The 24,751-nt window shown below is 37.5% G+C and overlaps 1 protein-coding gene across 1 annotated transcript; it reads right to left on the reverse strand.

The window, feature by feature from the left end:
* Positions 1-24,751, reverse strand: LOC143286877 (fatty acyl-CoA reductase 1-like). Its single transcript, XM_076594783.1, has 13 exons — positions 24,465-24,751; positions 23,045-23,476; positions 21,679-21,854; positions 20,587-20,659; positions 19,714-19,820; positions 18,296-18,473; positions 17,587-17,631; positions 16,624-16,810; positions 15,119-15,203; positions 12,371-12,460; positions 10,768-10,897; positions 8,822-8,949; positions 1-7,986 (listed from the first exon to the last, which is right to left on the reverse strand). Exons 2-13 carry the CDS (start codon positions 23,339-23,341, stop codon positions 7,830-7,832), a joined length of 1,653 nt encoding a protein of 550 aa, XP_076450898.1. The 5' UTR covers positions 23,342-23,476; positions 24,465-24,751; the 3' UTR covers positions 1-7,829.

The following is a 24,751-nucleotide window of genomic DNA, read 5'->3' on the forward strand; positions in this document are numbered from 1 at the left end:
ACTTTTATTCCCATGGCATTTGAGGCAATACGGTTCAGTGGCAAGATGCAAATAACAAGACCTGTTGAGGCTGTTCTGTGAAACAAACACACTAGAAACTGAACTGATATCAAAGATCATTCTCACAGCAGAATTACTTTGAATAAAAAACCACCACCATTGTGCACAACAAAATACAGTCACAATAAAATGGTGCATAACACAATACAATCAAATAAAATCAATCAAATAAAAGTATCATGCAATACAATACAATGCAATACACTACAATACAGTACAGTCCAGTTACTAGAACTGTCTATTCACGGGGAAAACAGCTCTGAAAATCAAAGAAAGTGAAGCTCTTATTTCTGCACTCCTTGATATCTCCAGACAAGGCAAGAGTACACTCAGCAATTAAAATACTTCTTTCTGTAGAAGCAAAGAAGTGGATACAGTTTCCGACACACAACAAGATGGTTGGAATTTTCAGGCAAGGTCAGACCAACAACTGTAGAAATGAAAGAGGTCCACGGTGAAAACTGCATAAACAGACAGCTGAACCTGCAGTTTAGGGCCCCAGTTACCCCTAGCTAAGTTTTCACTTGTCCTGTCTTCATTCCCCCGGCGATTATTATCAGTGCTGATGACAAAACCCGTCTTCTTTCTCTCAGCTATTATGATCAGTGCTGATGACAAAACCTGTCTTCTTTCTCTCATCGATTATGATCACTGCTGATGACAAACCCTGTCTTCTTTCTCTCAGCTATTAATATGATCACTGCTGATGGCAAAACTTGTCTTATCTTCTTTCACTCAGTTTTTTAATATATTTTTTATCATTGCTGATGACAAAACTTGTCTACTTTCTCTCAGAGATTTAGGTCACTATAGATGATACGGGCTTTCACATGTGCTCTCTTCTTTCTGTCAGACAGATCACTGCTGATGACATTTTTTGTCATCATGTCTTCATTCTGTCGAAGTTTAAAGATCACTACTGCTGGCATAGATTTTCACCATCTGTATTCTTTCTTGCACTCGATCTTCTTTCTCTAAAACTTCAAGGTAAGTGTTGTTTCAGTAGATACCCCAAAATGTTATACAAACACCAGGGTGATGTGTAGATTGGTAGTTTCCAATAAAATTTAATATCTATTTGACAGAAACACTAGTGAGCAGATTTTTTAAAAACTGAATCAAGATTGGCATGTTTCCAATAAAACTCAATACATTTATTTGACAAAAACACTAATGAGCAAATTTTAAAAACTGAATAAAAATTGACAGGCTTCCAATAAAGATTAATATTCATTTGACAGAAACACTAACGAGCAACTTTTAAAAACTGAATTGAGCTTACGGGGGCCCTTAAACTCCAGGTTTTGCCAAAGATACACTGTATTCATGTAACAACACTGCCAAAATGAAGATGCATTACAAAGCCAGTTGATGGCCTTAGCAATATATAGGTGATACAAATATGAGTATTACAATCACAAGCATAAAACCTGTCCACAGGATCCTTGGACATAAGTGCGCAAATTCAGTCAAACAAATCAACAAAATGTATTTTACTTTCTTCTGTGTGGATGCATAGGAATTGATATCGCAGTACTTTCCTTTATTTTCTTCCATCTATTTTCTTAACCCTTTCAGCCCCAGGGAGGGAGTTTACAATCTTCATCATACTGACGGGGAAAAACAGAAAAATATATACTGAAATCAGCCTGTTTTTTTTGTTTGTTTTTTTGTTGTTTTTCCAGATTGATATGAGGACACAGCTAGAAATACTGTAAAAGTTAGTTCCCTTTGCTTGGGATTTGAATGTATATATTATGTGTGTGTATGTGTGTGTGTAGGAACATGAAAACTGTTTTAATAAATGGACACAGTGTTCATAGAGTTCATGTAGATCTCCACATTCTGTGTGTGTGTGTAAAAATTGCCTGGGTGCGGCTTATATTTTTCATACACAAAATGGAAGTTATCTTGCAAACCAGAAAATACAATGTGTGTCTCTATACCAGTGAATTACCTAACACAATATATTTTCAGTTTTATGGACACCATGATATTGAGACATACTGGTGCAGGGAATATTTATTTTATCAGTGCAGAGGTTCTTGGGTACAGGTAAACACACTGGTGCACTGAAATCAATCATGTCAGTGCAGACACTCCTGTGCTGGGGCATACTGGTGCACTGATACATACAATAACATGTCTGATACAGGGATATACCAGTAGCATACACATCAGAGAAGGGATACCATTTAGTATTTGACAGCGCAGAAACACTGGTGCTGGAAAGCTCTGGTGTTCAGATAATAATACATTGGTGCAAAGACACACTACCATACATGGATGTACTAGAAGCAGATAAGTAAGTGCAGGGACCCTCCTCTGTACAGTCTGTCAGGGATATGTATCCGTTGGAGGGAGGGAAATACCTCATAAATGCCCTATCAGTGCAGGGATGCATTGCCACTCTGAGACACATTGGGGGGAGGGATGGGGGGAGGATTGTAAAGGAGATACACCAGTACTGATACCTGTCAATACGGTGGATGTTTAAGGATCTACAAAGTCAAAATCTATGGGACAATCCTTCTAGCCATAAATTTACCTAATCCATGGAGAAAAAAAACACCCAAAGTTAAAATCTATGGGACAATCCTTCTAGCCATAAATTTACCTAATCCATGGAAAAAAAACACCCATACTCAGTGTTTTATGGAAGAGAAAAAAATAAAAAGATTTACAGAGTAAAACATCTATGGGACACACCTTCTTGCCTGAAATTTATCATGCTCTGATCATCTTTGAAAAAAACAAAGAAAGAGAAAAGAAAAGAGAATACTATTTTGGGTTGTTTTTGTCTTTTCCTGCAATCTACATCTTTGTGTCATCCACTGTCAACCATTAATGTTCCTTTCACTTTTACAGAACATAAAACTGAGACATTCTCCTATGCAAACCACTACATTAAATAACTGATATGTCCCTTTTATCACAATGACTGAATATCATTGGTAGAATGTTCAGCTGCCAAAATTCAACAACATTATGTGATATATCTATAAAAGATTACTTCTTAGTTCCTGAGTAAGAAGAGGAAAAATATCTTATCAACTTTCAGGCACACACAGATATCAATCCAAAAGTTGTACATTAGAAAATACACTCCAAAAACATACCTTCAAGAATCAAATTTAAACGTGTACACTAGAAAAATAAGCATACATTTGAGATGTAAAACAACAAAATAACGCATCTCTGAAAGCAAACATTAGGGGGAAAAAAAGCATCATATCTGAAATCTTTTCTTGTTTTACAACTGATAGTCCTGCATGATCTCAGCCACTGGTTCCACGAGTTTGCAAGCCAACTTCCATGACTTCTTGCTCATCTCTGCAGCTGCATGCATTAAAACAGTCTTCTCCCCACACATACCTGGCAACTGGCCAAGACCCAGCCTCCACTTTCAAAGCTCTGAACCATCCCTAGGTTGAGCACATTGCCTTGGCAATAAACAGGCGATACAAACATGAGCAATACAAGCATAAAACATATCCACCTGATCCTTCGTGAAAAGTGCACAAGGACAAATCAAATCATAAATATAGGATTGAATAAATGGAAGAAAAAAAAGTAAGTATAAATATATGTACGTGCACAAATCAAAATTCAATATAAAGTATTGAATATGAAAAATAAAGTTATAACAAAAAAACAAAAAACAAAAAAACAATTCCAGGACTCATCTCTCCATTAAATATATATAGATAGATAGATAGATATGGAAAGAGAGATACATTAAGTAAAAAAAAGCCAATAAATAAAAACCTTTTAAAGTGTGCTGATACTGCTTGCATAGAGAGAAAGAGATAAAGAAAAAAAAAGATGCAAATAAATAAAACGCCTTTCAATATTGTGCTGATACTGCCTGCATACAAGCTCAAAAAGAAAAAAAGAAAGAAAAAATGCCTTTACGATACATCAAGGTCATGCAGATTTCTGGCACTGCCCACTATGTATAATCTCTATCTGAAATGCTCCAGGATCAGGATAAAGTTTGTAGTGGATACACCAATGTACAGCAGTTCATCAGGCACCACAACGAGGTCAGACATTGTTTTCTTTCTCTTACCTGGAGCTGCCTGAATGGATTGATTACCAGGAAATGATTGATATCATTGTTCATAATTCATCCATCCAGAAAGGGCCATGTCACAGCTGCCCAACTAAATAGAAAAAAATGAAACGCATTAAACACAAAAACTCTGTCACATCTGAAAAAAATACAACAGCAAAACAACACAGGTGATGACATATTACCGAAACCATTAATCTCCTTAAGGCAAATAAGTCATGGCTGTGCTAAGAACATCATCCCTCTAGCTTCATTCATCATCCCCACATTACAAAAAAAATTGTAAATGAGGAGAAAAAATACTTCAAAGCTACAAAACAAAAAAAAGACTTGAAAAAGGCCATAGGCAAATAAAACCACAGAATGGACACCTGGTACCAATCATACATTACAGAAAAAGAGAGAAAAATGCTTGCTGGCACAAATGGAGAAAAGACTGGGAAGGAAGAAAAACTGCAGAAACAAACAGAAATGAAGCAATTTCTAGTACAAGAATTTCAAGAATTCTGGAATGCTGTTTACACTGAAAGACCCCTGCCATCCCCACAGGGAAGGAAATCATTGTGAAGTAATTCAGATATGTCATCTTTCTGATAAATATTTAGGATAAAAGGTTATTTGGGGGCTTACATATAAAACATAATGAGGGAGGGGGTGGAAGAATATGTATATCACACACCTACCAAATGTTTCAATGAAGAATGTTTCCCCAACAAATATATTGATGATGTAGTACTGACAATACAAATTTTAAAAGAACTATAAAAGAAAACTACTACACAAAATAAATTACAACAAAATACATGATACAAATTTGTATGCATAGAGAATTTTTAAAATGTACACAAAATTTAAAAAAAAACATATAGTCACAGAATGAATGAAATATTTAAATCACACTATCTTCAAAACAGTGTGATAACAATCCTTTCCTTTAAAAAAAAAAAAAACACAAGATTTTTTAACATATTTCTTCAACAACCACATTCTTGCTATTCTTTAACAAATTTCTTCAACACACATTCTTGCTGTGTGACTGAATATGAAAACATCAAACATATGGCTGTAGCAACTACATCCCTGAATACAGAACAATTTTATTGCTGATGAAATTTCAAACATATTACAATTTAAAATCCAAAACATAAATATGACAATGGGAAATAAACTGATCACTCAAACCAGAGTCCAACAGCAATATGCAGTCTATGCAAATGTACAGTATCACCTGTGTTGGAAAGTGCCAAGATATGTAGATTTTTTATGCAGGTTTAAATACATACTTTCATACAGATATGTGTTCAAAAGACAGCAAATATTAGGTAATTGTCATATCGTGTGCACCTGGTTAACTGTAAGTCTGACAGGCACAAAGGCAGTTCTGTAACAATACTTTCACATTTCCCTCCCTACAGACACAAAAGAAAAGAGCAATTTTATAAAAGGTGTTATTCTGGCTAAAAGGTAAGCATAATAACAAAACTCTGGTAGACGTAAATGTCCATTTCAGACAAGAACGTTTTGTTCTGAAGGCATCATAAAAATAAAGTTTGCCTCTATGTAGTCTACCCCATGTACACAAGGCAACCTTTCTCACAAAAAAGCATAGCATGGGACATAACATAACACTCCTACTACCACAATAATTCAACAGTGCATTGTACAAAGAGCAAAACATAAAAAAAAAACACATGGTGCAGAAGGTATACAAATTATATACATACTCGTATTTGTGCTCAATCCACACACACACACTCACACACACCAATCTCGAATCCAAACAGGCTGCTGTGTAAACAAGAAATCCACCTGAGCAAAATCAAACACAGAAGGAATGATGTTATTCTTGTAAAAGAACAGACAAACATACCAAATTTCTTATGTAAAAACAAAATCAAAATCATTTCCAGCATTAAAAGTATGCAACATCTTCACTGCAACATAAACTGCAGACACATGACCACCATGTACGGTTTCCTGAAGTGAAAACTAGCTTTGGGGGACTTAAGTTTTAACAATATTCTATTTTTGTTTTATGTTATTTTGTGAAGGATATGACTCTAAAACCAGGAGGCAAGACTGCAATCAAATCAGAAAAGGGCTAGTGGAAGGTAATAGAGTTTGGGTGGGTTCTATAATATTTTGGTTAACAATTTTCTTATTAAATGTTAAAAAAAGAAAAAAGGGCACACTAAAACTAATGAAACTCATCAGCCATGTGGTGTGAAAAGTGAAAAAATTCAATGCAGCACACATTACATTTATTCATTTTCACACTTTTTTTTCTTTATTTCTTTTTTCCCCCTTTTTTTCTTATTTTTTCCTTTTCTTTTGTTGAATATCACTTAAAGAAGACATAAAACTAAAGACTACTAAACTACTACTAACGCTGTCAGTACACTTACTGGCATATGGCAGGTTTTGTAACATAAAAAATAATAACTTGCTACTTCAGTGGCATTAATCCAGGTGGTTTCTGTCAGTTTTGTATGTAAGATTTAAAAAAAGAGAAAAAAAAGAATTTAACAAAGACGAGGATTTCTCAATGTTTTAAAAAATTGGATTTACTTGCGCTGATAAGTGGTGTAAATCTGGTCATTCATAAAATCAAAAGACATCGTTTTCCTGTAATCACACAGAATAACTACTCTGATAAACAAAAAAACAAAACAAAAAACAAAAACAAAAAATATATATATATAAAAAAACAAACAAGTGCTTCTTAATTTTTCCAACATATGAGCAGACCTACTAAGTGCTTTAACTTCCTTCAAAGTGGCAGACACATGCAGATGACATTAAACAAGATCCCATAATCCTCATCAGCATTTGATGGAAACCTGACCACACAAAGCATGTATCCAACCACCCAACTCCTGAAAAAAAGGAGAGAGGATGGATGTTTAAATGATGAGTAAAAACAAAGAACAACAAATGTCATCAATGTAAATTGTCACTGGGAACACCCCCCCCACCCCCACCCCCAAAAAATGTGGAAGTTGAAATCCGTACACACAGAAGAAGATGTAGGAGGAGGAGGGTTGGAAGGAATGAAAAAAGATGGTAACAAATGCCTGCTTGTGTTCACCATATGTTGCACTTTCTCAGTCCCCTGGAGTTCATCTAATCTTACTCTGTATCAGTCTGTTTTCATCTTATCTTAATTCAGTCTGCTCACGTTTATCTAATTGTACTCCTCCATCCCTTTGTGTTCATCTAATCTTACTCTTCTAAGTCAGCTTGTGTTCATGTAATCTTACTCTTCTAAGTCAGTTTGTGTTCATCTTAGTCTTTTTCAGTCCCCTTGTGTTTGTTTAATCTTACTCTTCTAAGTCAGCTCATGTTCATCTGATCTTACTCTTCCCAGTCCCTGTGTGTTCATCTGATCTTACTCTTCTCAGTCCCCTTGTGTTCATCTAATCTTAATCTTTTCAGTCTACTTGTGCTCATCTGATCTTACTCTTTCTCCGCCTAATCTTACTCCACTTAGTCTTACGTTCATCTAATCTCACTCTTTCTCAGTCCACTTGTGCTCATCTAATCTGACGCTTTCTCCATCTAATCTTGTTCTTTCTCAGTCCTCTTGTGTTCATCTCATCCTACTCTTCCTCAGTCTGTTTGCGTTCACCTGGTCTTACAGACAGATGCACACAATGCTGATGACCAGTGACACACAGAAACCCCAACTCCATGTTCACATGGTGCTTGTGATGCGGAAGAAGCTGACAAACTTGAAGACCAGCTTCACAATGAGGGACCACAAGTTGCGAGCGATCTCTGAGCGACTGATCAGAGTGCGCCACAGGGCCACGGCAATCAGGGTGTTGAATATATAGCGGATGTTGCGAAGCCTGCACACACACACACACACACACACACACACAAAAAGTTGAAATACATGAAAACCTACGTGCACAAACACAAAAAGCTACTCAGTCTTTTTTTTTTTTTCTTTCTTTTCTTTTCAACAGTAAATAGATTCTGAATAGGTATCACCAATATATCTGTTCTTCACAGATGAGAATCTCCATAGACATTTGCAACAATATTGTTTAAAAGAAAAAGAATCAACTCATACAAGAGTGGTTAGTGTCACTTGTAAACCATGACTGGTTCTGAGATCCAAATTTTCATTATTAAATTTAAATTGAAAAAAAAAAATTCAAGGACTGATTTCCATGCCAGAAAGCTGTCTTCTGAAAGGTGAAGGCTAGAAAGATATCGATGCTTGTCCCCACTGTCAACTCTGGCTTTTCTCTCAAATGCAATGGTCAGAAAATATCAGTTTATTATAGAGACAGACAAGAAAGGAGCATCACCTGAGTGACTAAAGCATTTGACTTTCAGGTCGAGGGTCTTGGGTTTGAATCCCAGTCACTTGGCTTGGTGGATTTTTTCTTATCTACCACCTCAGCAAATGTGCCGACCTGATAGTGCCTGGAGCCCCTGTATATGCATGCAGAAATTACAATGCACACAGTGAAGATCCCAAAATCCATGTCAGCATTAGGTGGGTCATGGAAGTGAGATCATACCCAGCATGCACACCCATAAAAATGGAGTATGGCTGTCAGTGTGGTGGGGTGAAAATGGTCAAGCATGTAAAATACCACTCATACTTAACAGTGAATATGAGCTGCAGCCAAAAGATGCAGAAGAAGAAGAAAAGCAGAGATGCAAACATACAATCTGAGGTGTGCTCTGGCAGCAGGCAGTCCAGCCAGGTCTTCATTCAGCAAATACTTCTTGGTGCCCAGGCAGTAGTTCTCCACATACGTTGGCCAGTGCAGGGGGCGGGGGTCGATGAAAAACGTCTGTGAATCACACAGCTTTTCATATGGGGCAAACTGGAAACTCCACACTCCATTGCAGCTGACAGGTCACAGTCACAACCACAAATCTATCACCATTTCAGACACATGCTTCACAATTCACCATGCTTGAACCAGTCTGTGTCATCCCCCCCTTCCCCATTCCCCCTCGCCCTCCCCCACTCACCCCATACATTTAAATCTCTTTTTATGATTAAAAAAAAGTGGACCCACTTAAGTCACCTGAGCATGAATTTAAATAAGTCCAGGAAAAATTTTTAAAATACTGGTTAAGCCTTGCAGATCACAATTCAAAACCCTTGGTTCAGATTCCCTTACCAATCAATATATCAATCAAATTCAGTGTACGAATGTGAAGACACACATGCATGTGTCTGTGTGTGAGCTCAAATGAGTGCAGGCAAATAAGAGTGAATATATAAGATAGAGCACATACATCTTGCATACATATTTAATTGTAAAATGTCTCATAATAACTTGTTCCATACTGTTCATCCTGACAGAGGACACTTGATGACTGCACACACACACATCGCTGAATCTCCAAACCTGCCAACCCCCCAAAATACTCGAGAGTAGCTTTTTCATCATTAATTCTTTACATAGCAAACTAGTGTCTGACAGTTGCAGCACCAATATTCAATTGTAGTCCTACTGGCATTATGAAACAGAAATATGCAGTGTTGGTGCTTTTCCCATTAAATGTGAGTGTGGAGTTGTTAGTTGTAAAACATTGGTCATTCATCGAGTGACACTTTGAAGTCAAATCAACATACATATAGAGTGTGGTTTGAACTCACAGATAAGGGTTGAATGCACAGGTATTCTTTACTGTGAGCTTCATGGTAGCATTGTACAGACCACTGTTTGTTGTTGATATCCATTCATCACTGCCTTTTGTTTTTGTATACCTTATTCTTTTTTTTAAACAAGGAGTGCCAAAGAAATACAAACACTGAAGGGGAATGAAAACCTTTGAATGAAAGTGGGGGAAAAGGTCAACTGAACTCTGATTAGTTCAGGTCTATCATAAGGCACCTAACAATAATTCTCATTGACTGAAAGTTCCTCTTCCTTTACCTTTCGTGCAAGCTTATTTAAGTCACGTACAGTACTGCTTGATTAGTTGAAAAAGAAAAAAAATGTCTGATTTTTGCTACCTCATGGCAGCATTTTTTTTTTTTTTTTTTACTGTAAGCGAAGTACCATAGCATTCTGACACTCAACATAAACTGGAGCACTCAAAATATAGCAGTCTGCAGGTCCGTGTCTCTCTCCCTGCAAATTCTCCCTTTCTTAACGCAGCTGTTCCTTTAGGGGGTATTAGGCACAAGATCCAGAAAAGCTGTCGCTGAAACCTTTTCCTGACAGTCTGTTATTCCCCTTACCCCTTCTCTTCCCTCCACTGCTTCTCCCTTAACTCTGTGAAGAGTTATCTGGCAATGCACAGAACAACTGTTAACCTACACTTAAGGTAAAAGGTCCCATAGCCCTTCACAGCCATCGGGGAAGTGAATTCACATCCTCTGCATCTAGGGCTATGCACAGGCAAGTGGGGCCCATTCCTCTCTGTCATTTTAACCTTTCCCAACCAAAATCAGGTACCCATTCACACATGGGTGGATTGAGGAAAATCAAAGTGCCTCTCCCAAGGACACAACACATTGCCGAAATGGGTGCCCTTGAACCCTGATTGCTGGTTATCACTGGATCAGAAGTACAACACCTAACCGACTCTGCCAAAGTGCCTCCTCACCTACATTACGGAAGGACAAAACTGTGGACTGGGGTTTGACTCACCTTGAGATCTTCAGGAGACAGGTGATGTCGCAACATGTCCAGGTTGTTGTTGGACCAGGTCCAGGAGTTAGAGGTGAAGAAGGACAAGGTGTCCAGGGCCTTGTGCAGCTTGTTGTAGATCCTCATCATCCTGAAACAAAAAACGTGTGGACTGTCAACGTCTTCCGGGTGTTGGCAGATTCATGACGGACTGGCGTTGGGGGTGGGAGGAAAGGGGGGGACGTCATGACGATCTCCTCTCTGGAGGAGGGGACTCTCACTTAATCTGGCTCTGCAAGTAAGTGATTATCGTTGGTAGTAGGGGGTTTAGTAGGTGGCGTCCTGTGTAAGTTGAATCATTCTTCCTTCCTTCCTTCCATAGAGTGACCACAGTCATTTCTTGATTGTTCTGTCACTAATCAGTACAGGCACTTCTGCACATCACCAAAAAGACTCAGAGTCTAATCTGGTGTGTGGCCTCCTGGTGAACTAACATTGATAGTTCCCAATGGACTGCTGGTGCTGAGACTGCAGCAGATGAACCAGGGTGTGGCTGTGTATAGGAGACTCAGAAAGAAATGTATAGGAGTAATGCCACTGAAGTGGTGTAGAAGTTAGGGCAGCAAAAAAAAAATATATATATATTTTTTTTTAAATAAATAAATAACCCCTTGATTGCACTGTAAACTGACATCAGCCATTGGGCACATGGGTGCTAACGCTGAGTATATGTATGCTGTACATCCAAATGCCATGTTCTTTCCCATTTGCTAATCAGAAAAGTCATCTGCTGGGCAAGATTTCACTCCCTTGATCATCCTGGGCATGGGATGGATGGTGGTGAAGTGTATGTGTGGTAGATTGACAATGAGTTAAAGGGAGAGAAGCACTGTAAACTGTTCTCTCTCACTGTTTTTCTCTCTGTATGTGTATATTGTGAACAGATTGATGGAAGTATGTTATGATCAATTATATGTGTGTGTGTCTGTCATCTGTCTGTCTGTTGTGTGTAAATTGCATTAGATGAAGATTACCATTCTTAAGAGTGTTAACAGTATGAATGGAGCATGGTGATACATATACTTTTTTTTTTATATAATTGTCATTTTCACATTTCTCTGGAAATTGTCTCAACAAACAACATAGCAAAATCTTCAAATGAGTCACCACTGATTTATACTCACCACTGTGGCAAAGTGGTTAGCGTCACAGACTGATGACTGGGAGAATGTGGGTTCAAGCCCCATCAGAAGAGGGTTTTTTCAGCCTGTGGCCGGCTCCTACCCAGAGCTGAGTGTGCTAAGGGATAAAATGGAAAGACTGGGACCACTCTAGCCAAAGGTTGTCCACTTCATGGGTATGTCATTCAAAGTGTTGCTCAAATTTCCTGACCAACATTGCAGGTGTCTGTATCTCTCAGCCTGCTTGATGCTGAGATATATATCATGTAAGTACAGCCTTGTCAAAAAGTCCCAATTCTAAATGAACCCCCATACCAGCCAGCATCTTCAACACTCCCATCATCATCATCGAAGTGTAGAAAACAATGTCTCAAATCTTGGGGCACAAGAAAACTTTCATCTGTACTCTGTCACACTGAGGAAAAAGCTAAACAGAAACTCACATTGGTCTCTTTCCCATCAGCCTTAAGGCCACATCCATCAGATAGGCTGGGGTGAGGTGGCTGACAAACACCAAGCAATCGTGCACGTAACTGCAACACAGCAACACTGGCCTTGTAGGTAATGCACTACACTTGGGGGCCCAGTGTCCACAGGGTTGATTCCTGCACTGGACTTGGATGGATTTTTTTTTTTAACTTTCTCCTCCACTAGCCCTCCACTAGTAAGTGAACAAGCAAGGAACAGTATAGTGAACCTTTCAAACAAAGAAAATGTTGCCCTGACACACACTATTATCACCAAAAGAGTTAATTACAACAGGTATAAAGGGGTTAAAGTTTCATAACAGCAACTTACAACAGTCTCACAACCGGCAAACCTGATTCATTGTCTACCATATCGGCAAGTCAATGAATTAATATTCTCTTGACAAAATAAACTTACCGAGCAAAATAATACCCTTGAATTACTGTTCCCTTGTCAAATAAGCTTATCAAGTAAAACAATACCTTTGAATTTCTATTCCCTTCACAAATAAGCTTATCAAACAAAAGCACACCTCATAATTCTTGTTCTCTTCACAAAAAACCTTGTCAAGCAAAACTGTATCTTTGAATAATCATTCTCTTCACAAATAACTTTATCAAGTAAATCTGTCTTTGAATTATCATTCTCTTTACAAATAACCTTATCAAACAAAACTGTACCTTCATAAATAATCATATCAAGCAATATGCACACCATATCTTTGAATTATCATTCTCTTCACAAATAATCCTTTCAAGCAAAATTTCACTTTTGAATAATCATTCTCTTCACAAATAACACTGTCAAGCAAATCTCAACCTTTAAATTATCATTCTCTTAACAAATAATCCTATCATGCAAAGCTCTTCCTTTTAAATTCTATTCTCTTCACAAATTATTCTGTTAAACAAAACTTCACCTTTAAATTATCATTTTCTTCACAATTAACACTATCAAGCAAATCCCTACATTTGAATTATCATTCTCTTCACAAATAACCCTATCAAACAAAACTCAACCTTTGAATTATCATTCTCACAAATAATCCCATAATGCAAAACACAGACTTTTAATTATGATTCTCTTGACAAATAACCCAATCAAGCAAACCTCTACCTTTGAATTATCATTCTCTTCACAAATATCCTGTAATGCAAAACTCCACATTTTAATTATCATTCTCTTCACAAATAATTCTATGATGCAAAACTCTACCTTTTGGTTATCATTCCCTTCATAAATAACCCTATTGAGCCAAACTCAACATCTGAATTATTATTCTCTTTACAAATGATAGTATAATGCAAAACTCTTATCTTTTAATTATCATTCTCTTCACCTGTAACACTATGAAGCAAAACTCTACCTTTATGTAATCATTCTCTTAGCAAATAATCATATAATGCAAAACCCTACCTTTTAATTATCATTCTCTTCACAAATAACCCTGTCAAAGAAAACTCCACCTTTGTGTTATTATTCTCTTCACAAATAAACAAGTCAAGCAAAACTCTATCTTTGAATTATCATTCCCTTCACAAATAATCCTATAATGCAAAACTCCACATTTTAATCATTCTCATCACAAGTAACCCTATGAAGCAAAACTCTACCTATATATAATCATTCTCTTCACAAATAATCCTATAATGCAAAACTTTACCTTTTGATTATCATTCTCTTCACAAATAACCCTATCAAACAAAACTCAACCTTTGAATTATTATTCTCCTCACAAATAACCCTATGAAGCAAAGCTCTATCTTTGAATTTTCATTCTCTTCACAACTAACCCTGTTGAGCAAAACTCTACTTTTGAATTATCATTCTCTTCACAAATAATCCAGTGATGCAAAACTCTACCTTTTAATTATCACTCTCTTCACAAATAACCCTATCAAACAAAAAATTTACCTTTGAATTATCATTCTCTTCACAAATAACTCTATCAAGCAAAACTCTGCCTTCATGTAATCATTCTCTTCACAAATAATCTTGCTGCAAAACTCTACCTTTCAGTTATCATTCGCTTCACAAATAACCCTATCAAACAAAACTCAACCTTTGAATTATTATTCTCCTCACAACTAACCCTATCAAGCAAAACGCCACCTTTGAATTATCGCTCTCTTCACAAATAATCCAGTAATGCAAAACTCTACCTTTTAATTATCATTCTATTCGCAGGTTACCCTTCCAAGTAAAATTCCACCTTTTAATTATCATTCTCTTCACAAATAACCCTATCAAACAAAACTTTTACCTTTGAAAATCATTCTCTTCACAAATAACCCTATCAAGTAAATCTATCTTTTTATCATCATTCTCTTCACAAACAATCCCAAAACACAAAAGTTCTACCTTTTAATTATCATTCTCTTCGCAACTAACCCTGTCAAGCAAAACTCTACCTTTTAATTATCATTCTCTTCGCAAACAATCCTAAAATGCAAAGCTCTGCCTTTTCATTGTCATTATCTTCACAAGTGCCACCTTGAAGCAAAGCTCTACCTTTAAATCATCATTGTCTTCTCAACTAATCCTATCAGCAAAACTCTACCTTTGAACTATTATTCTCTTCACAAATAACCTTATCAGGCAAGACTCTACCTTGGTTATATCATACATGTACAGAAGACAGCGTTCCATGCACATACCTAAAGGCCCCTTTTCGGTTGGCCGGGCTCTAAGCAACATGATTTGATTTGATTTGATGCACATACCTGTTGTTGGTGAGCACCATCTTAGTGGGTCGTCTGAAGCATGCATCCAGCGGAGTTTTCAAGAAAGAGTCCACCACTGCTATCTCTGTGAATTTTTCAAAGATGTTCCATTCATTGCTACATAGCCACATATTTGTGCACAAAGTATTGTGTGTGTACATGTGTATGTGGTATATGTATGGTTGTGTGTGGGGGGGTGAGGGGGGCGTGGGGGGGTGAGTGTGTGCGTGCAAGCATGAAATACGCATGTAAGAGTAAAGATTTTTTTTTTTTTTTTAAAGAAGAAAAAAAGACAAAGAAAATTTCATATCATTTCATTGTCATAAAAGTCATCTTTTTCCTTTAGGAACATAAAAGATATTGAAGAAAGATTCAAAGGAATGTAATAGTTCTGGAGTGTGGAGAATAACAATAACAGTACATACTGAATCACAACTTCAGTACAACAATATCAAACGAATTAAGCATAAAAATACACACCTAAAGTAATCATAAAAACAATATCAGTATCAGTAAGTCAAGGAGGTGTCACTGCGTTCGGACAAATCCATATATGCTACGCCACATCTGCTAAGTAGATGCCTGACCAGCAGCATAACCTAATGCACTTAGTCAGGCCTTGAGAAGAAAAAAAGTATATATATATATATATATATATATATATATATATATATAGATAGATAGATAGATAGATAGATATATATAAGAAAAAATAAATTAATAATAAAAACAACAATAATAATCAACAAACAAATCAAACATCAGCATACTGACATGTGTTCCAGATGTACGGACCAGTTACACACCCTTCCCAAGTTTTATCAATATGCTTAAAAATCAAGGAGTAATTTCTTCCCAGCATAGAATAAATTGCATAAACTGAACATTGACGAATGTGATTGATATTTACTTGGTATCAGTCTGTTTCAAATGGTATTGGTATGTCTTTTTCAAATGACATTATTTTTCACACAATCTAAAAAGAAATGAAATATTGGAAAATGAAATGAAAAATACACTAATAAAACAGAAATGTGAAGTTCATGTACGGGTCTTTACAGATCCATGATGTACAGCAAACACTAACTCGGTCTTCTTCTTCTTCTTCATTTGTGGGCTGCAACTCCCACATTCACTCATATGTACTCGAGTGTGCTTTTACATGTATAACTGTTCTTACCACGCCATGTAGGCAGTCATACTCCGTTTTCGGTGGTGTGCATGCTGGGTATGTTGTTGTTTCCATAACCCACCAACACTGACATGGATTACAGGATATTTAACTTGTGATTACAGGATATTTAACTTCTGCTTGCGTATACACATGAAGGGGGTTCAGACACTAACAGGTCTGCACATATGTTGACCTGATGGATCGGAAAAATCTCTGCCCTTTACCCGCCAGGCACCATTACCAAGATTCAAACCCAGGACCCTCAGATTGAAAGTCCAATGCTTTAAACACTCAACTATTGCGCCCATCTAACTCAGTCTGATTCCCTCACCGATCTCCCCCCAGGTGAAGGGGTTGAGGGTGCCGGTGGTGGAGTTGTACACCATCAGCTGTCGAGGGCGCGCCACAGCCGTGTACCAGGCCACCACAATCATCACGTTGATGGGGATGTCCACCGGAATGATGTCCGCCACCGCGCTCGTCTCCCCTTTCATTGTCCTCAGGATGCCTTTGCCAAACTGTGAGACAGAAAATCTAGCTGTGTCTGTATCTCTTACAGTTGTTTTGTTGTTCTTGTTGTGGTGCTGGTGTTTTTTTGTTTGTTGTTTTTTTTAACCCTTTGACTGTTGAACCTTTGTGAAATGAAAAATCAGTGTGACATGAATTTGAAGTACAGGAATGTTTTCTTGTGTATTTTTCAAGTGGTGTGATTGATATTGCCAAGCAAAAGTAATGCAGTCCAAAGAAAAAGGAGCCCAAACAAATAACAGTGACCAACATCCTGACCTGTAACCTCAACCTTATCTCAGGCAACAGCCCTTCACTGATGAGCATACTTGTCAGCAGCAGTCAAATAGCTAGAGCACACTTCAAAAGTCCCAACAAAAAGTGTCCCACTTCTGACAGTCAAAGTCATCAAAATGGGGGGTGGGGGAGTGGGGGGGGGGGGTTGTTCTTCAGGAGCTTCTCAGTCACCACTTCCACTGTTTCATCATCCATCCACCTGCATCCAGCACAGTTTACGTAAGTTTTTTTGTTGTTATTTTTTTTGTTCACCATTGTGTATGAATGGTGTATAATGGTATAAAGATAATACATGAAACTAAACTCATCATTTTCAATAATACTGATATCTCTTGCAGAAATCCCAAATCTTTCCCAACTCTTGTCACTTCTCCCAGTTAAGCCCATGAGCATGTGAACTAATGATCAATTTTATACATTCCAGAATCTCCCCCTATCCCCCAAAACAACTCAGCATTGCACCACACAGTAGCAACAGGCTAGAACTTACTGCAATGGTCAGTCCACTTGGTCCATTAAAGTTGTCAACCCAACCCTGAAATGCAAGAGTGACAGGGTCAGACTTGGAACATTCACATCAATCATATACTACACAATACATACAGAGAGAGAGAGAGAGAGAAAATGAATAATAAATCCAAGATGTTAGACCTAATGTCTAAGTTTTCCATAAAGAGGAAGATGCCTTGAGATCATAAAAGGAAAAATTCTAAACACAACATTTTGGGACCAGTAACAAGGGATAATAAACCACAGGGGACTAAAACTCTTCAAAGACAATGAGCTGATGAGGGCTTGGGTTAATTACTCATTCTATCATAGCACTGCATGTTATGAATAATCCAATGATCCCTTCAGCGTTCTGGTGTGGTGCCCAGTTTCTAACCCTGGGGTCAACTGAGAGTGTGTTGTTACAGCTTTTCCCCCCTTCCATAGAAAAGGAAGGTATCAGAGCCTGGATTTACGACTCGCTTCTATACACACATACATACATACGTACATGTGTATACATACTCTCTCTCTCTCTCTCTCACTTTGTGTGTGTGTGTGTAGAGGGAGAGACAGACAAACAGATATAGATAGATATATTCTTGAATATAAACTGGCCCCAATTTCACCAAAATAATAAGCCCACTCATGGAAATGAGCAAGCTGCAACGACCTAAACACAGAAAGAAGAAGAAAAAAAGTATACCCACAGGGAAAGGATCTTTCCAAGTGGCTCCAACAATGGAGGGTCTGACGATAGCGATGGGCAGTCCTGTCCCCTGTTTGAGGAGAAGCCACTCCGCCAAGTGCTTGGAGAAGGTGTAGGTGTTGGGCTTGTTCTTCAGGAGCTTCTCAGTCACCACTTCCACTGTTTCATCATCCATCCACCTGCATTCAGCACAGTTTATGTAAGTTTTTCTTGTTGTTGTTTTTTTGTTCACTTTTTTTTTCAGTTCAAATATTACACTGTACAAAGAAAAAAATACATCTGACGAACGAATAACGTTAACCATTTACAAACATTGACAATAGCAGAGGGAAAAATGATTTAAAAAACAAAACAACAAACATCAACACCAACACCAACACCAGAAACTCTATATACAAGACTAATCATCAGAAACTGGCCCTAGTATGGAATAAATGTACATGTTAGTGCAGAACACCACACTTTTCTATAAACTAGAAAAACTCAAGAGACAGAGAGCATTATATTATCAAAACCTTCATAACACAAAAGGCGAAAAATTTTAAACAATCCCATCAGGAATCCAGAAAAGGCTTTTTTGTTGTTGTTGCTTTTTTTGTGTCTACCAAATTGTTAGAACAAGTGACATGCAGCATAGTTACAACCAGCATGGAATTGATGACATGGTTTTATGAGAGCAGGATTATATTCCTTGCAATGAATCGTTGTCTGCTACACAGGTCAAGAAATGTGAAGGTGATTCCAGTACGAAAAATCATTTCAGGATTAAATTCAGGTGGAATATTTCACAGACAGAATGATGCTGTGTTTGTTGGGTTTTTTTATTGTTTTTTGTTTCAGTAATATATGGAGTAAAAATCTTAAAACGTTTACAAACCTGGGTCATGGTTCTTAGGAATTCTAACTACAACACTACAAAAACACAAATGGTGGTAAAGCGAAACTATTTTTTCCACATCAATCCAACAACAGCAAATAAAGTAAACCTACTACTCATCACTGAATGAGGCTAGGAGCATGAAATATTATCACACAATGAACAAATACAGTGACCTTTGCACTTTTCAATAAATCAAACTAAAATCATAGCTGTTTTTTTCAGCTTGCACAACAGGCTGATAAAAAAACTGATAACAAACTGATAGAAATCTGACTGGCTCAGTGAGGCAGACACTTACTGAATGTAAACCATGTCAGGCTGACTATGCGTGATAATTACATTATCAGCTATTTCATAATTATGCTGTGTCCTAAACTGGACGGATTTTTTTCCTAGATTACTGTATCAGTTATAATTTTATTTTACACTAATGTATCAATTATTTGAGTTCATACTATCAGCTTTAAAAAAATGTGTGCAGTCAAAAAGATTTTTTTAAAACGTCTGTAAAAAAAAAGTTCAAAGAAAGTAAAACTCACTCTAAGACATCCAGAATTTTCTGATGATCCACAGTGGGTTGGTAGATCGTTTCATCAATATACGATTGGTCACAGTTGGCAAATGCCGTTGACACATGGATTAAAGCCTGTAGGATAAAGAACTCACTGAATTAATCTTTTTAAAGCATCAAGTCAGGACATAGTCTATGTGGCATTAAGTATCAAAAATTCAGTATTTGCTCACTTTCTCACCGATGTCCTAAAAATCAATTGACCAGAAGTTTTCTGTTTCACATTTTGTCTTAATCTATAAAATTTATTTATCAGTTCCTCTCATTCCATCACATACAATGTCCTGAGGAAATACTTAGAGCAAGCCTTGTTCAAATGAAATGACATAGTTACCAAACACTCATTATCTCTCCAAAAGACCTTGTTTTGGGGTCCCCCCCCCCCCCCCCCCTTTCATTTCTTTTATTTCTTCACACTTAAAACAGATTTCCATTCTTTCAACATCAAAACTTACAATTTAACCATTTCAGTATGTCACTGAATAACCCAGTGCGCATGATCATTTACATATATATTACAATATATATTACAATTTGATGTAAGCTGAGCAGTTTTCAAGGAGAGAGGCATTGTTGTTTTTTCTGAAATGTCACATTGGTACTTTGAGAATTAAGGGAAGTTAGCTTTCTTTTTCCCACAAAATAATAATCATCCCATCTTTTGGGGCTTAATGTTTTTTTTCTGACCAAAAAAAAAAAAAAAAAAAAAAAGCCACACTTGTGAGATCATGGATCCAATTCCGTTCTGTCTGAACCCCACCCCTTCCCCTCCCTCCTTATCCTCCTCCCCAGTCTGACCCTCCAAGTGTGTATGTGCGTTCGTTCTTTTAATCATACTCACTTCCAGGTGCTTAAAGGTGTGACAGAGTTTGACCACCTTTTGTACTCCCCGCACATTCATCTCCATGGCTATTCTGTAAGACCAAAAGCACACACAGCATTATGGTATCAAACACTGCAGTCACAGTTTTGACATGTACCATTCTTCATGAACTATAAGGCGCTACTTTCTTCCTCAGCTTCTGACACATACACCTTACAATATACTGAGCCTAATGTATGGTTCATATATGTCAAAACACTGTTGTGAATCAGAATCCTACCAATGCTGACTTTCAAACTTGGATGTATGACGTTAGTGGCAGTGAAAATATGCATGGATATAATTATGCCAGTCCCTGACAAGCCTGCGACTCTGTACCACTTGAACTTCAGCAGCAGTCAAGTTTTAGTGCAGATGTTTTGCAAGCATGTGGGAGTGTGTGGCTGAGCATGCGCAATGTGTTTTGTTGGGTGGTGAGGGATGGTGGGGGTGGTTGAAGGGGAATGTGTGTGTTTGCAGGGGCAAGCATTACTTAGTGTAAGTGAATGCCTTTTAGATCACATACATTTTATATAAATTTTTGGTGTGATATGTTTTGTGGGCATTCGTGTATGTACGAGTACAGTAACTGTTTGAATCAAATTACTGGATGAGTTTATTTGTACGTACTGATGCATACTTGTGTGTTTGTAGGTATGCTTGTGTGCATGATCTGTTTTTTTTCTATTAACAGTTGTGCATTTTTCATTTGAAGTGTGAACAAATTTAATGCCTACTGAAGTGTGCCTTATCATATTATGTTCATAACAAGCCTGTGAATGCACAAATGAATGTCCATGTGGATTGATAAAGTAGTTTTGATTGACTGGTTGGTTGACTGCATGTTGTATATATGTATGTATATATATATATGTGTGTGTGTTTGCACACAATCACATACATATATCAGGTCTGATGAATACATGTATATATTATGTGTATGTTTGTTTGAATGAATATATGCTTGTACATATGTTTGCATCAGATGCCCAGGGCCCTCTTGTTTGTTAGTATACATGTATGTGTGTGTGTGTCCATGGTAAACTTTAAGAAGTTCACGTCATTTCTGACCTCAAGGGTTCATCAAACCGGATGGTGGCCGCACAGTGAAAGACTATGTGAATCGAGTTCTGAAGCATGCTGGCATCCCCCTCTGATATCCCCAGCTCTGGTTCCATCATATCCCCACACACAGGCACCATTTTCTTTTCAAAGTCTGGTTGTTCACTCCGCAGCTTGTCAAATATCTGAGCACAGAATGGCATGTTCAGTTACTTATTTTCAAAATGTTTAATTCATTTGTCTTTAATTAAAAAAAATCCTGGTCAACAGATGTGCAGACATGCTAGTACTGGAACATGCGGATGATTGAATATGCAGGCCAAAGATCAAGTAATCCATGTCAGCGTTCATTGGATAACGGAAAGAACATACTCAGCATGTACATCCCCCCAAAATAACAGTTTAGCTGCCTACATGGTCATGCACATAAAAGCCTACTTGTAAACGACAGAAGAAGAATGCTGTTATCAAAATCAATCTTGTCACTGATTCCCAGCTGTCAAATCAGGGTGCAGAACATAATTATAGACACTTGCCCAACTCTAGTCTCTTAGCTCTCTGTGTCAAATACAAATGATTCATCGAGAATAATATTTTTAAAATGCTCTTTCACAAAAGTGTATGGCATTAACTTTCAAAGGACATCACTAGTGGGGGCGTAGGGGGGATCAAACAATGTCAAGTTATGGGTACAATCTTTGTCAGAAAAAAATAGTCTGCTTTATGTTAATTTAGGCTGACAAAAAAGGGAAAATGTCCTAGTCCCTTTCTCTGCAATTTTCTACCTTCCAGTTGCCAGGGAAAATGTGAATGACTTTGAAAAAAAGACATCAAAATTTAATTTGATCTTAAAGTTAAATGCACACACACACACACACACACACACACACACACACACACACACACACAGAATTCGTCTAATATCACTTCAAGTGGAAAGACGTTAAACTGAAGACAACAACAACAACAACACACACAGAGGCATGCACAAAAAAGGCATTATTTTTAAAGAAAAAAGATTATATGCATATGCATGAGTATGCAAGCATGTGTCAATATATCTGAGTGCACATACATGCACATTATCTTGTCATTGCTTCTGTATATTTTATGTATACTGAATTTAGATTTGTGAGTGAGTAATAGTGTGTGTCTGTACATGTGAACAGCGCTCAGAGCTTGGTCTCTGACCAAGGAGAGGCACTATATGAATATCCATTTCAGCATCACCATGTATGTGTGTGTGTGCACATGATCTCAAACAATGACAAGTGCAAATCCTGCAAATTCAAACGCAGAAACAAATCACATATAGCGTACTGTAAGTTACTCAAACACATCAAACCAAACCTCAAAATCACACTCACTCTCTCACCTTATTGCCTGTCATTTTGTTGAACCGCTGAATGATGTCCTGCTGTTTCTTCGGCCGCATCAAACAGTACACAGTGCCTAAGTCTGGGCAGCACCTCAGCAGTTTCTCAATCAGTACCTTCCCCATGAAACCTGTCGCCCCAGTCACAAACACGTTTTTACCGGCATAGAACCTGGGTATCGTCATTTCTGCACCCACAACAGTTTTCACTTTGGTCTGATCAGTCCTGTGGCTGGGTGGCTTACTGGTGGAATCTGTCTCTGCTGGGCCTGCCTGCAGCCTTTCACTTTGCTCCATTGTATTGCTTGTTCAGAGGCTGGGAGTGTGCCCTTCACAAAGTTTCCTGCTAGTGTATTATAAATAAATGTTTTGTTGGTGTATCGGCGCCTTGAACTAGATTTCCTCTTTAGCTTCACAGTTTGTGTAAAGCACCTGCACAATAAAAATGCGTATTTTTTATTACTTGACATACACATATATATTATATCTATGAGGGAAACAAATTAGGAAATAGGCACTAATAAAAGTCCATTATGATTCTATGAGTACAACCACACACACACACACACACACACACACACACACAAATATTCACGCTCAACTGCAGGCTGGGCCTCTTCAAAACTATATCAGTATAATATGTTCTCTCGCTCAGTCACTGATACAAGAACTGATGCTCAAACAGTTGAACGAATTGTAGCTGTATCAGTGTTGCTAAGCTCACTGGGGGTTTTTTTCTTCTTGTTTTCTTTTCTTCTTTTTTTTCTTTTTCAGTTTGATGGCTGCTCCTTGGGCTTGATCAAAACTAGATGTTCTGTCATTCAGTCACTGATACAAGAACTGATGCTCAAATAGTTTAACGAATGACAGTCACATCAGTGTTTTTGTTCTTTTCTTCTTTTTTTTTTCAATTTGATGGCTGATTTTTTTTTTTTTTAATTTTATCTTACTTGCCAGGCATTTGTGTTTCCATGACCAACCACACTACTCAAACATGGATACGAATTACAGAATCTTTTATAAGTGTTTCTGATCTGAAAGCATCTGAACATATGCACTACAATGTCAGCATGGGGAAACATCTGAAAAATCTCCACCTTTTACCCACCAGACACTGCCATGATCAAATTCAGGAACCTCAGACAGAAAGTCTTATGCTCTAAACTCTGCCTGTCATGTCTTATATTAGTAATTTCTAATATTTTATGTTGATAAGAAAACGATGGAATGCGGTAAGGTGCACAGACGTTTTTAACACACACACACACACACATCCGTCCACACACACACACAAATATGGGTGCAGTGCATGCATTTGCACACACACACACACACACACACACACACACATTGCATTAGAATGTCCACGTGTATTAGATATTAAGTGAAAAAGTAATATTAGTAATGCAACACCCATTACTTGTGTGTTATTTTATAGAAGCACCATACAATAGCCAGTGAATCACAAAACGAAAGTCCGATCGAAAAATCCAGACTTTTTTCCCCCTTTTCTTTCTTCTTCCTTCCCCTACACTGGCTACAGGTCGTCTTCAACAACGGCGAGGATTATGTTGAGTTTTGCCGGTCTTTTTTAAATAACGGCCAAATACTAGATCTGTAACTGCACTAGTTCAAATTCTTGCTGCTTCATCACTTCAACTTAGCTGGAAAAAATTTTTTTTCGTTGTCGTGGTTGTTGGCAGGAAC

This window comes from Babylonia areolata, chromosome 10 (genome assembly GCF_041734735.1).
Source record: "Babylonia areolata isolate BAREFJ2019XMU chromosome 10, ASM4173473v1, whole genome shotgun sequence".
NCBI classification, from domain to species: Eukaryota; Metazoa; Mollusca; class Gastropoda; order Neogastropoda; family Buccinidae; genus Babylonia; species Babylonia areolata.